The sequence below is a fragment of the Tenrec ecaudatus genome, chromosome 10, assembly GCF_050624435.1.
Source record: "Tenrec ecaudatus isolate mTenEca1 chromosome 10, mTenEca1.hap1, whole genome shotgun sequence".
NCBI lineage: Eukaryota > Metazoa > Chordata > Mammalia > Afrosoricida > Tenrecidae > Tenrec > Tenrec ecaudatus.
Window position 1 is genome coordinate 122,143,961 of NC_134539.1, and position 14,940 is coordinate 122,158,900.

The window sequence follows — 14,940 nt, forward strand, 5'->3', positions numbered from 1 at the left end:
ACAATAACTATACATTTTTGTTGTTATTTACTCAATGTTTCTATGATTTTGTAACAATACTTTTTCATTAGCCTTGAGGATAAAGAAATACAGTATAGAAGTATCTACTTCTTGGCAAAGGTGAATACCCCTTAAGGAGGAATGACAACCTATTCAGCAAGCAATAATCAATTACTCAAGGGAAAAAAAGCAAATCCTAACACAACCTGTCAGATTCAAGTTAACTAGAATTTGTCCTCTGAGCAGTAAGGGGTGGTAAAGGGACAAGTTGCTTTGTTTGCCTTATATTTCTCCATCTTCCCAAAATGTCAAAACCTATAGTACTCATAAAAATTATCTTTTCACCTAGTAATCTGTCCCAGAAATATATCCTAAAGAAGTAACCTAAGATAAAAAGTGGTAACACCTCAATTGATAAAAATGCCTACTTGTGACACATATACTGAGAAATTAAAAAAAAAAACCTTCCAAGTAGTGATAGTGGGATGATTAAATTATGATATTATCAATTCAATAGATTACGAAGCCAGTAAAGTAATTATAAAACTAAACAACTTTCTGGGTGAAATTCCACACAAAGTTAAATGGAAAAAAGCAGACTCCAAATTGGGCATCATGAACTTATGTGAAAATATGTATGCATAAAAGAACAAAAAAATTAAAATGGAATTGTTAGGACAGTAGCAAGAATATTTATTCATAACCATTAAAATACCTTCAAGATGTTATTCTGCCTTTATAGTTTTATACATAAAATAATTTAATAACCATTCCAGTTAACTATTATAATGTTCCTCTCCCAAAGCTGTCAATTGGCTTTAATCTTGTAATGCCATTTAACATGGCAAAACAGAACTCCCACAGGCTCTGGAGACAGATGATCTTGTATTCTAATCTCTTGAACTGTGCTTTCAGGTTTAACAGTAGTGGAATTAAACAACAACAAACCAAGTTCATTTGATAAACAGTATGAATGTTTATAAATCAATATTCAAAATAGCTACCCACGTCTGTTTTTACTTGAATTAAAAAAATCATTGTAATCAATTTTAGATCCTTAAATTACAAAACACAAATATTAACATTTACTAATATATTTACATATTTTTACATCATCAAGGAATCTGAAGGAAAACAGCACATGCTGTTCTTTTAACACAGCAGATATTTAACCAGTCTTTGAAAATTGATCCAGGAATGTGTACTACATCTAATTAGAAAACACACATATAACCACCTTCTCTGACCCCCCTAGCAGATACACACTGCAGAAAAGATGCCCAGGCTGTTTCAAAACAAAAACACAACAAAACAAAAAAGGAGCAGTTTTATTTCATCTTAAGGGACAAAAAAACTGCTGTGTTAAAAAATAGGAAAATTCTTTTAAGGGTATGTTTTTATTTTTCCCATAAAAACTCCTTAATTGAATGTTAATCGTCCCAAGTGATAATACTCTACCATGTATGAGAGTAGGTACTTCATGATTTGAAACAGCTACTTCTTATGTAATAGAACCTTCCGAGGCAGGGCCAGGCGTGACCCCATTTCCAAAGAAGTCAAAATGGGATGTGACTATCTGCTAATGACAGAGTGACGTTATATTTTTTCCTTTAAAAATTTATGTTCTTAACAGCTTGCCTGACTTACTTTACAGGTTAAGAGATCTTTTGGAGAGTGAGGAGAATGGGTTATTATTTCTCAAAAAACAAAATACCTTAAAAAGTGGATACTTAATTTTTTAAATTAGAATTACAGATTACCTGAATACCTCTACATAATTAATAGAAATTACCAGCAGAAGACTACAAAAATCTATCAGCAAGACAGTATTTTCTTTAATTTTTCCTGAGACTCAACACTTTATTTTCTTACTTAACCACTTTTTCAAAGTAATATATGAATTATAATCCTGATGACAAACCAAGAGCTCAGTGGGTTTTATTGCTCTATGCGTTCTTTGCTTATTTTCCTTTCTAAGTGATAAGTTAATAAAGAATTATAAAAATAATTTTAAAAAAAGAAACTAAATGAAATTTCCCTTCAGGTTCTTTGCACAAAGGTGATTCTTGAAACTCCAAACTATTCAAGTATCTGTTTAAACATATGGCTTCATGTATTCATAAAACTTGAAGCAAATATGGAAACCTTTAAATTTTCATTGGTACGTCCATAGAAACATTTATATTCATCTTCTTGAAACCATTCTCGACACGGCTGCTTGAGATCTGGAATTCCATTTTGCGTTATTCCCCTTGCATTGAGGTCTTTGAGATTTCTATTTGAGAATCTAATTCCTCATTTTACCTTAATTCTCCCTTTTCTTGACCCCTTCTTTTTCCTGCCACCACGGCATCAATGTAACACTGTTACAAGCCGAACATTAAAAGAAACACTAAGGCTACCCACAGATTCATTTCTATAAGAGATTAAATTAAAGGCATGGCTGTCTTTCCTCATGTCTAAAATGAAACAAAATGCCAGATTTGTTTTCCAATGAGTTTCTTAATGTGCTGCCAAGGGGGAAAAGAAAATGTTTAGCTGCTACAATATACACATACCAGCAAACTAGATCCAAAGAACCATCAGTCATATGCTTGCAAGCATAATTCTCCGAGTTCTAAATTCTATTCATGTTGAATGGAATCATTTTATAGTGATTCTAAAACATGACTGTCCACATCCAGTTTTAAAATGTTTTAAGATTCAGGCATATGCAACAGCTTCAGCTTCCGTTTTTGCTGGAGTTTTTTCTTTAAATTCCACTAACACTCATGTTTATTATTTCAATTATTGTACTTTCAATACAATGACAGAGCTGTACATCAGGATCCATGCTTCCAGTATCCCTAGACCCATTTTTATAAGATTGATCTTTACAGAGCCCAGACCATCCATTTGGTTTCTCATTTATTTGTTGAAGACCTAAAAACATAAGGAAAGAAAATTAATTTAAGGCAAGAAATACAGAAAGGATTTTGGCCTATTTGAAACAGTAAGATAACTCTTGAAAATAAGTAACCACTTACGTGTAATAATTGGATCAATGTCTCTTGTCTGAGTGGCAACATCGGAAGCACAGACTTGCCCTACTTGGATCAGCAAAGACATAATATCCTCATACAATGGAGGAAATGCTCGACAAAAAGAGACCAGGCTTGGCAGAGTTGGCATGAAAAAAACATACCGTTTAGCCTGTGTTAAAACTGTGGAAAGATATGACACAAGTTTTTACTTTACAGACAGAAATTCAATATACACTGGGCCTATACCATGTGCTATCCTATACTGAGGTTACTTTCTACAGCCCTGCCTTCAGGAAGCACACAATCTAGTAGTAGTCAGTCACCACCCAACACAATGGACTATGCTTGGGCTATTTCCAAGTACTGCGTCAAGTGCTATATTCACTATTTCACTTAATTCTCAAAATCTCAAAATCTATGACAACCATTTTACATATAAGAATCCCTTGAAGTTTAGAGATTAAGAACCTTGTTTAAAGTAACACAGACAGTTAGTTAGTGGTAGACTAGGGATTTATCTCAAGAACCACAAGCACTGAATGACTACAAATACTTATAACATAATTAGGCAATACGAAGGAAAAAGAAACACATTGAGTATTTTGGGAGACTTGAGAATGAATTCTAAATTAACTATGTTATAACATAGAAGGCCTGAATTATTGTAGAAATATTTTAGTCTTTTTCTTATTGTTTTTTTTTAATTACAGATTGGAAGTTGGATAAAATGTTAAATATGCTTTAGAACATAAGGAAAGAATATCTTATTTTACATGTATTTGTAATCAATCCTACCTTGTTTTCCACTTATATAATTATATGGCAAAAGTATATTTGGTTTTCATTATAAAATTTGAGTTTATTACATCTACTAGAAATTAATACATACACAATCACAAAAGGAAAGATAATATGCCTTCCTATTCAGCTCCTCTACCCTATATATTTTACTTGTAAATTGGAAAACTTTCAAAAGAATAATAATTCAAAGATTATTCAAGTTAAGCTAATAGTTAATTACAAAAATGTACAAAGTCACTAAATTCAGGAGATGTATTTACTAACTTATGCCAGAAGTTGCTGCTGTAATTGGTTGGCTACGCACCTGTTAGCAAAGTTCCCATGACATTGACAGCTAAGCGAGCCACACTGAGTGACTTTGGTAATGCATACTGGATACACAGGTGAGAAAGCAACTGGATAGCAAATATCTGCAATAAAAACCCAAACATTACATGTTTCAAGCATTAAAAATTATATAAACTTTTTTTATAGAGTTAGCAATACTGGTCAGAGATTTAAATTTGTTCCAAAATGCTCATTACCTGTTTTTCCAGCTCTGGCTGTGCAATAAGCTCAGGTATGAAATCCAGACATATGTGCATAGATGGGATACCTGCAACCGTCAGAGGCAAAAGTTCACATGGATAACCCTATCTCAACAAGAAGGGAAAACATGTTAGAAATAAAACGATTACAAATCAAACACACATAAAAATATGAGGCTCAAAAGGTTTGCAGAAAAAAAGAATTGAAAAGACCATAGAATTTTCCCACAAACTTTTGAAGCACCTCATGAATTTTCACTTCCTTCCTATGAAAGCTGTCCTTAGAAGACTGTAATATACTACATAGATCCTGATTATTTCACTTTACTGAGATGCTCTTGAATAAGGATAATTACTTGCTAAAAACAAACAAAACGCCCTGGGTTTTCTTCCATGTTGCATCTATGGAATCTCCAGTTTATAAATGATCCCAAATAACTTTATATTCAAAGGCCTCAAGATCTGGGGGTCTTAAAGGCTTGAAGGTAAACAAGTGGCCATCTAGCTCAGAAGCAACAAAGCCCACATGGAAGAAGCACACCAGCCTGTGTGATCACGAGGTGTTGAAGGAACAAAAAAATAATATCATTGTGAATGAGGGGGGAGTACAGAGTGGAGACCCAAAGCCCATTTGTAGGCCACTGGAGATCCCCTTGAAGAGGGGTCTCAGGAAGGAGACAGCCAGTCAGGGTGCAATGTAGCAATGATGAAACATACAACTTTCCTCTAGTTCCTAAATGCTTCTTTCCCCCCACCACCCCTATCATGACCCGAATTCTACCTTGCAAGTCTGGCTAGACCAGAGGATGTACACTGGTACAGATAGGAACTGGAAACACAGGGAATCCAGGGCAGATGATCCTTTCAGGACCAGCGGTGTGAGTGGCGATACTGGGAGGGTAGAGGGAGAGTGGGTTGGAAAGGGAACCGATTACAAGGATCTACATGCGACCTCCTCCCTGGGGGACGGACAACAGCAAAGTGGATGAAGGGAGACGTCGGACAGTGCAAGATATGACAAAATAATAATTTATAAATTATCAAGATTTCATGAGGGAGGAGAGAGCTGAGAGGGGCAAAAATGAGGAGCTGATGCCTGGGGCTTAGGTGGAGAACAAATGTTTTGAGAATGATGAGGGCAATGAATGTACAGATGTGCTTTACACAATTGATGTATGTGTGGATTGTGATAAGAGTTGTATGAGCCCCTAAAAAATTGGCCTCAAGAAAACTAAGTTTACAATAAAGCATCCATCTTTGAAAACAGACCTGAAAGTGAACAAGCTTAGCAATGTTTGGATCCGCAATGTACATTTGGTGCAACAGACAACAAATAAGGCACTGAACTTCTCGAAGGTTACAAAGCAAATTGTCTTCTCCTTCCTCCATGTCCTTATTTGGAGTGCTGGTAGTAATAACACTTTGTACATTCCGCACCAAGCTGTCTGGGTTGACGTGCTTTGCTCGCTCCTCTTTGGTAGGTAAGCAAATCTCTAACAGAATTTGGACGGCCGCACTATCCTACAAACAAATGAAGCGTAGTGAGTGCAGTGTTTCTGTAAAATCTGTCTACAAACCAAGTTTGATTGTTTTAATATAAACAGAAAGTAAATCATTTCTTGAGATAAATAAGTAATTATCATAAGCACACAGAAGTGAACAACCCAGGAAGTAGTAATTCTCCCTTTTGTTGAGGCCATGATCCCTTTAAAAGCTGAGAAACACCATAGGCCCTCTCCCCAGAAAGATAAACATATGGTATCACGCTTATCCAGTAGGAAGGGCACATGTTTAAGGACTTGATGGCTTATTACGTAAGGCTAACCTTACTTTACAAACGTCATTCATGAGTTGAGGAGTTTGGGGTTGCTGTTATTATTTCGTTTTTATTTGCAGACTGCCAGACTTGAATCCTGGCACTGCCACTTACTGAATGTAGAACCTTGAGCAGTTACACATTGTATGTATAACCTATTTCAGCTTCCAAATCTGTAAAAATGATAATACTTAGGGGGCGATTATAAAAATTAAATGAGTTCTAAAAAAAACCCTCATTGCCATCGAATCAATGCCGACTCATAGCCAACCACATGGGACTGGGTAGAACTGGCCCTGTGGTTTTCTGAGACCGTGACTCCACTGGAGCAGAAAGCCTCATCTTTCGCTCGTGAAGCAGCTGGTGGTTTAAAACTTCTGACTTTGGGGTTAGCTGCCCAATGCACAATGCTGCCGCTACCAAGACTATGAGTTATAATACCGCCATCAAAATCTAAACCACTGTCATCAAGTCATATCTGACTGATAGCAACTCTATAATACACTAAGTTTATAACAGCATCCAGGATATAAAATCATTTTTAAATATTAGCTATTACAGGCTTCAATCCCACAGCTTAAATTCTTGGGCCAGGTATATATGTTATAGAAGTTGAATCAAACATTACAATTTTATAGCAAATACCAATATTCATAATAAATAAGATAACAATAATAAATTATTTCACATCAACTCAAGTTTTTCCACCAAATAAGTTTATATTAGTCCAGGTTTTTCTACTAACTGAATTACCCAAGATGCTTCTGTTTCCATCGCCCTTCAGATTTCTGTTGGCAGACAAAGAACCGTGGGCCCATACAATTGCTCCTAATCCTACTTATTTGTCATTAAGATTTCATAAAATATATCTGACATTAAGAAAACATTTCTATATAAAAGAACTCACATTGCTCACATTTTATTATCTTCCATCTCCTTCACTATTAAAGCATGACTACTTAAAGCTTCGGTAAAATTCTATATAGTGTAGCTGGTGTTCGAGAGCTACACAGACGGCGGAGCATGTCACCTATTGAACTGACTTCATTAATAGGGAAGCACTTGCCCTTTTTGACTAGACTTTAGTTTATTACCTGGGCAGCCAGTAATGCATTTTTCAACTCTTCTCTGGTAACTTCTGGGGCATCCATTTGTCCAATTAAACCTATCATATTATTCTGAGAAGCTCTCTCTTGCTCTGCTGTTTCCTTCAGATGAGCACTAAGGTAGGCTTTAGAAGCAAGAAGATACCCATTCAACATGTGTAAAGTAATATCCATCAGTGGGGGGCACCTGTTCATAAAAAAATTAATAGATGAGAGAATATAAATTAGCTAGAAACTGACCAATCCCATTTAAACAATTAGAGAAACCTGAATGTGGTGCAGTATAGTAGCACTTTTCCCACTGAGATTTATTCTACAATAAAAGTGTGTGTGTGGGGGGGTGTCTACTTCCTCTTCTCTCTATTTCAAGAAGGTCCCTGGGTGGTATAAACGTTTAACTGAAAACCCAAAGGTCGGAGGTCTGTGTCCACCCCGTGGCCCCGGAGAAAAAGGCCTGGCGGTGGCTTCTGTAAAGGCAGTCCCTGAGACTCTGTGAGCACAGTTCTGTTCTGGCACACAGGGTTCTTGGGAGTCAAGTCAACCTGACAACAACGAGCACCTAATTAGGTCAAGACAACAATAATTGAAGCTTTCAACCGTCTCGCTTTAGTCAAATATAAAGTGTGCCCCAGAAACAATTTGTTCTGTAAAGAAAATGGCCCTACCAGTACATCTCTCAGCTATAAGCCTATGAAGCAGTTTTCCTCGTGGAGAGATAGATATTCTATTATTTACAAGATGAAAGAGACTAAATAGAATATTTATTATTTCTACTCTGAATTGTTCTTTTTTTTGTTCCTTTGTAGCAAGACAGCTCTGTTTTGTGTGGCTCATTAAATGACTTACAGAATTTATTTACTGAGCTTTAGTCTCCTCATCTGTAAAATGGGATTGTAGTTACACAATCCTCAAATATTATCGATTAAACTTTTTAAAAAATAGATTAAACTTTTAAAACATAAAAATTAAATATTGGAAAGAAAATAAATTACTAATCACGACAATTTTAAATGACAACCATCAGCTGTTCCAAGGGATAACAAGGAGGCTTTCTATACCTATAAACATTTACCGCCTAAGAAACCCAAACGGGCAATTCTACTCTGTCTTACAAGGTTGCTTTGTTTAAGGAGCCCTGGAGGCACTGTAAGGTAAGCATTGGACCAATAACCACAAGTTGGAGGTTTAAACCCCACAGTCACTCTGTGGGAGAAAGCTGAGGCCATCCTGCTCCTGTCACTATGCAGCCTAAGAAATACAATATAGGGTCCCTAGGAGTCAATGCCAGTGGATTTGGGGGTTTTAACTGTGTGTAAATGTGAAACACTGAAAGCTACTGAAAATGCCACCAATATGTAAGTACTTAAATAAATCATGGCAATGCTTCTCAAAATTGGAAATAAGAATCACTCAAAGTATTGGTTGGTTTTTTTTTTTAATCCCAAATTCCAACCCAAACCTTGTAAGTGAGCTTCATGATAATAGATCTGGTAATCTATATGAAGGGGCTTCAAGAAGTTCATGGAAACATGGAATTTCCCCTCACATATGTTGAAGACTATGTATTTAAGATGTATTCATTTAAGAAAAATTGAAGTAGAACTACGCACTGACATGGATAATGTGTTGAGAAGAGTAAGCTTTAAAAAGAATAATGCTTATGGTATACTACTACTTATATTTTAAAAGTACCACCCTAGAAAATCCTAAATATTTCTAAGTTTATAAATATATTACAAAGTAAAGCTTCATACATAGCATGAAGATAACTAAACCTCCTTCAGGAGATGGACCTAGGATGGGTCAAAAGAGATCACAGAGGAACTTTGTTTAGAATGGCAGAATAGTAGACATCAAAAAAGGAAAATTCCTTTTTAAAGGCAACGTCTCATTGTACATCTTGTTATATCATCTATGTTATGGAATGTTTACTTATGAAAATATATCATGAGAAAGGGAACAGTTTAGGTTTGTATAATAAGTCCCCAAACATCCATCACCCAGTGTGGGGAAACAGGTTCTGCAAGACGAAATAGAGCTGAGCTCCTGGCTGTTGCTAGCTGACTTCTGCTTTTGAAGAATGTGTATGTAACGCTTGCTTGGAGTGCTCTTGGAGGCTCGAGGTCCTGGCACTGAGTCATTATTATTCACCAAAGGTATGGAAACCTCTGCCTCCAACTGGGGCGCACAGAGACTTGAGTCTGTCCTGCAGCTGCTCAGCGCACACCCTGGAAGGAATCTACCTCTAATCAATTCCCACGTCACCATCCTAGACCTGCCAGCTTCATTCTTCAATCTCTCAGCCCCCTTTCTAGTTGGAGCCAATAGAGTGGCCGGTCCATGCCCACACGCTCAACTTCAACAGTAGCTAGACACAGTAGCTAGACACGACCAGACTGATTTCCTATTTCTCCCCTACTCCCCTAAGCCAATTCCGACTCCTGGCAGCCCTGTACAGAGTTTCTGAGGCTTTCGATGTTGAGAGCAGCAGGGAGCTAATGGGCTTGAATTGCTGGCCTTGCAATCAGCAGTCCAACGCTTACGCAGCAGTACCACGGGGCTTGTTTCACATGACGTCGACTCATGCCCCTGTAGCCACCACTGGGTTTGTTCACAGCAAATTGTGAGCCTCGTATCATGTATGTTTGCATCTTTTCATTTCCAATATTGATATTTCCTCCTAGGGCTAGATTTTCTTAATCAAATATCAAATAGTAAGCTGAATACAAGCCTCAAAACAAATCAACAAAAAAACTCTCAGGACACACCGCCAGTTGAACACTTAGATAAAAGTTTAAACAGATTTTCTCCAACTTCTTTTGAGTCTCCAAAGCACAGCTCTATAATCAAAAGACAACTTGAAAGGTACATACCTGTGAACCCTCTGGTCACACCTTAGGACAATGAGAGGATCTATCATCAAGTCATTCTGAGAATATTTTTGTTGTCGCACGAACTTTATTGAAGGTTGTAGTGCGTTAACTGTCATTACCCACAGCCTGATGAGAAAATCACATGTTCAAGAAGAGGTGTGTCATAATTGAAACAAATTTTCAATAGTCATCTAGTCCTTTCAATCTTAGAAAAAGACGTATTCAAGATAAAAAAAGAAAAAGACCTGTAACCTTTTAAAATTATAGATAGCTAACTTATTATAATGTCTACAAACAGTAAACACAAAATAGTCTGAAAATTTTCACAATTATAGTGGAATAATCATAGTATATAAAACATAAAAATTTGAATTAAAACCTTATTTATACCGCACTTGCTGTAAAACTCAGTAACTGGGGCCCTTGGAGCAGAGGATGTCCAAAATTGAAAGGCCAGGAGAGAGAGTAAAAGCATAGAGATGGGAGGAGGTGCATGAAAGCCACAATGGAAAGGTAAGAGTTTGAAATAGTGTCTCTGGGAACCTAGAGTCTAAATTGGGAACAGAAACTGGGTATACTATCTAGCCTCTTAAATTATGTGCATTTATTATGTTGTAATACATTTACCAGCTAAGTAAATCAAATTGTAAAATAAATTCTAATAAACCCCACACCAAGCCCATCGCTATCAAGTAGATGCCAACTCAAACTCTAATAAAGCAGAGTAGAAGAGCCTTAAGAAACACTTAGAAACAGTGTTGCTAAGACTAAAACTCTACAGAAGCCGACTGCCACATCTTTCTCCCAGGAGACAACGGGCAGATTCGAACTGCAAACCTGTCAATCAATAGGGAAGTGCTTCAACCACAGCACCACCATGGCACATTAAATTCTAATACTAAGTAACACTTAAGCTCAAAAAGTGTTAAGTATTATCGTACTTACTGAATCAAAATCTCAACTAGTCAGACCTGGTTTGAACTGTTTTTAGGGCTGGCCAGGTGACTCTGATGCAATCTATGGGTCAACAAAGACCCACTTGATTCAAGACAAAATGTTTCCCAAATTTTTATGCATATTGGAATCACCTGAGGAATCCTGAAAAAACACTGACAAGCACCGTATTCCCACACTCATGGACACACTGATTTAATTGGCATGAGGTATTACATGGATATCAGAAGTTTTTTCTTTAATTAACTCCCCATGCCCTTTTCCTGCTAGACCCCAATAACCACAAATTTACTTTCTGCTCAACGCATTTGCTGTTTCTAGATGTTTCATACAAATGGGATCATGCAATAAAGGTACTTCTGGGTCTTGATTTATTTCCCTTAGCCTAGTGTTTTTAGGGTTTATCCATGTTGCAGCATACACAAAAACTCTGCTTCTGTGGTTAGATCACATGAGTATGTATCTACCACATTTTGTTTGCCCGCGCACCAGCTGAGGGGCACCGGGCGCTCGCTTCACCGGGACGGCAGCATTTTGAGCCGCGAAGGTGATTCCGAGCTGCTGCAATGAAGCTAGCCGTAGGGGCGTCTACCGCACGTGTAGTCACAAGCAACTCTTCGGGAAAGCCCACTTCTACAGAATTTTCTCTATTTGGGAATGCTTTAAGGTTTCTCTCTGTTTAAGATAAAGCTTTATTCTTTCCCTTTAAATTAGATCAATTTTTTAACGAAGAGTTTTCAGAAAGGGTTATATTGTCCAGTACTCAAAAGATATTCATGTAAGTGGCCTTGTGAACATTTTTCAACAATTAAGCTTAAACTGTTATCTATTATAACTTCGACATGTGTATAATACAGTATATGGAACAATCAACTGAAATTACCTTCTAGGCATAACAGTATTAAGAACCATCCATAGCTTATTGACTGTTTGAAGAATTCTCCGTGGAACTCCTGAATTCAGCAGCTGGTTCATATTAGACGTTAGTACTTCTGCGTATGGTATAAGTTCACTGGCAGAGAGTAGGGTCAAGTGTTCTAGAATCTGCATCACTTGTGTGTGACTTACTGGGACAGCTGAAAATGCTAAAGAGAAAATTCAGTGGTCACAATCTAAATGTTGTGAAGTTTTCACAGGTGGAAGTAACATTTGCTCTCTCATATTACAGATCAAAGAAAACAAAACAAACAGATAACGTGTGGCTAAAAAATAGAACTTTCAAACGTCAGCCATCTTCCAGTTATGCTCGCAGCTGCGGCTGCCCCACTGCCATCACAGCTCGACCGCCAGCACTGCGGGCAGCTTACCGAGTGAGGCCCGGCTGAGGAAGCAGCGAGCTATCACAGTCAGGCTCGCACAAAGCGAGTGCCGGCAAATCAACCGGGGGTAAAGCACACTGGAAGCAGCTGGCTACAAACGTCACTCCCAAGAGTGCACTCTAGTGAAGGGGGTAAGAAGACACCCCGACATGCAGGACTGGTGCTGTGGCCCTTTGTGATATGAGGCATTATTAGAAGGCCACCGAAATTCCGATTTGCAAACATCTCTTTCAGTGTCTGGTGTGAGCAATTGCTCAGGACTTCAAAACCAATTTGTGCTTCCAGTTCAGTTACCGGTTGCTTTGCAGGAGGCAAGTATGGCCTACCTGTTGGTCTTTTTAAAAACATCAACCTGTGTGCTATCCATGCCAAACGTGTAATAATTATGCCAAAAGACACCCTGCTAGCACAAGAACATGTTTAAGAATCCACATAGGGGAAGATGGGAGTGGAGGGGATGATCGGTCGCAATGACAGATGCATAAACCCACCCTCCACTCCCCCACCCCATCCCCACACGCAGGGAACAAACAAGAGAAATGTGGATGAAGGGAAACAGCGGTCAGTGTAAGATATAAAAATAATAATTTATCAAAGGGTCATTAGGGGGACCTATTACCAAGAGCACAAATAAAAAGTAAATGTTTAGAAAATGATTGTGGCAACATATGTAAAAATATGCTTGATGCAATTGATGTATGGAATGTTATAAGAGCTGTTAAGAGCCCCCAATAAAATGATGTTTTTGTAAATCCACAAAATGGAAAGCATTTCATTCATTAAAAAATAATTCTATTCTTCCTCTTATGAGATCAAAAGGTATCTAAATATATGACTACGAATGAAAAAACAAGGGACAGAAATCAGGTAGATGCAATTTTTCCATTTTCATTTGTCTGAATTTTTAATATAAATGCAGGAACATACAGCATTAATGAATATCAAAATGTTTCAGTGAGCTTGTTTCAGCAGTTTAACTTTTTAACAATTATAAATAAATCTGTTAAATTTTTCTGGACAATGACAGCATTTAGATTATTTTTTAAAACAAGTCAATTTCTTATTGATGGCAACGAAATGGTGTGTGAAGCATTTTTATCATGCAGTAGAATCCATTCATTTACTATACTTTTCTAACTAAGTTGTCCTACATGCAAGTACATGTTTTAATGTGGTCTGTCTTCTGTGCTGATTCTGTAAGTTTGCTATTAAAATACATCAAACTATATTAAAAAATTAAAAACCTTTCAATCTTAGACATAGCTTTGGATAAACTTACAAATAAAGGGCATTAGGAAAACTTCATGTAAGTACAACTGTTATTTCATGAAGAACAAGAAAAGCCTCAATTTTGAAATCACATCAGTGGCCATGGTCTATTATAGTTTTCTTGGTTATTCTGTCCGACTTAAAAAAAAAAAATCAACGGAAACACAAAAATATACCCATACTCACTTTAAAGATTCAGACCTCTTGACTGATTGAAAAACTACCTAGAACTGTGCTTTTATTAGGCTAAGTAAAATTATTATTAAAATTAATTTAACTTTTTTTAAAAAGTAATTATTTTATTGGGGCTCTTACAATCCATACATCAATTGTATCAAGCACATTTATACATATGTTGCCATCATTTCCAAAACATTTTCTTCCTACTTGAATAGCTTGGTATCAGCTCCTGTTTTTTTCTGTCACTGTCCTACCCTCCCACCCTCATGAACCCTTGATAATTTATAAATTATTTTATTTTTATATCTTAGACTGTCTGCTGTCTCCCTTCACCCACTTTTCTTGTTCATTCTCTGGGGAAGGGGTATTGTACATTGATCATTGCAACTGGTTCCCCCTTTCTCTCCCTACTCCCCCCACCTTCCCCCTACCCTCATGGTATCACTACTTTCATATTGGGCCTCAGGGATTTATCTGTCCTAGATTCTGTATGTCATGAGCTCTTATCTGAACCAGTGTGCATGCTCTGGTCTAGCCAGATTTATAAGGTAGAACTAGGGTCATGATAATGGGGGAACATGAAAATACTAGAGGAAAGTTATGTGTTTCATCAGTTGTATATTGCACCCTGGCTGGCTCATCCCTTGCTTGTGACCCTTTTGTGAGGGCATGGCCAATTGTCTACAGATGGGTGTTGAGTCTCCACTTGGACCCCCGATATTCACATCAAAATGGTTGTTTGTTTTGAGTCTTCTGATGCATGACACCTGATCCCATCGACACCTCAGGATCAGAGGGGTTGTTGCTGTGCTTCTTCCATGTGGGTTTTGTTGCTTCCCTGCTAGATGGCCGTTGTTAAACTTTAAGCTTTTAAGATCCCATCAACTTTAAGCCTTTAAGATGCCATATCTTGTAATAGCTGGGCACCATCAGCTTTCTTCACCTCATTAGCTTATGCACACATTTTTGTCTTCAACAATGGTGGCAGAAAGCTGAGCATCACAGAATGCCAGGTTCTCAGAACACATTGTTTTTGTGTTAAGGGAGGACTTGAGTAGAGGCCCAATGTCCA

The 14,940-nt window shown here is 37.3% G+C and overlaps 1 protein-coding gene across 2 annotated transcripts in view; it reads right to left on the reverse strand.

Moving 5' to 3' along the window:
* Nucleotides 1-699: 699 nt before the first annotated feature.
* The window catches only part of INTS2 (integrator complex subunit 2), a 50,587-nt gene continuing 36,346 nt past the window's right edge, over nt 700-14,940 (reverse strand). Inside the window, exons 18-25 of one of the 2 annotated variants that reach the window (XM_075561491.1) lie at nt 11,984-12,185; nt 10,147-10,272; nt 7,262-7,460; nt 5,621-5,872; nt 4,349-4,456; nt 4,129-4,234; nt 3,027-3,203; nt 700-2,922 (exon numbers count right to left, since the gene is read on the reverse strand). In XM_075561491.1, the coding sequence (XP_075417606.1) occupies nt 2,753-2,922; nt 3,027-3,203; nt 4,129-4,234; nt 4,349-4,456; nt 5,621-5,872; nt 7,262-7,460; nt 10,147-10,272; nt 11,984-12,185 (1,340 nt within the window). In that variant the 3' untranslated portion in view covers nt 700-2,752. Of the gene's footprint in view, nt 2,923-3,026; nt 3,204-4,128; nt 4,235-4,348; nt 4,457-5,620; nt 5,873-7,261; nt 7,461-10,146; nt 10,273-11,983; nt 12,186-14,940 lie in introns of those variants that run through there. The other variant, XM_075561492.1, reaches the window with a different exon arrangement.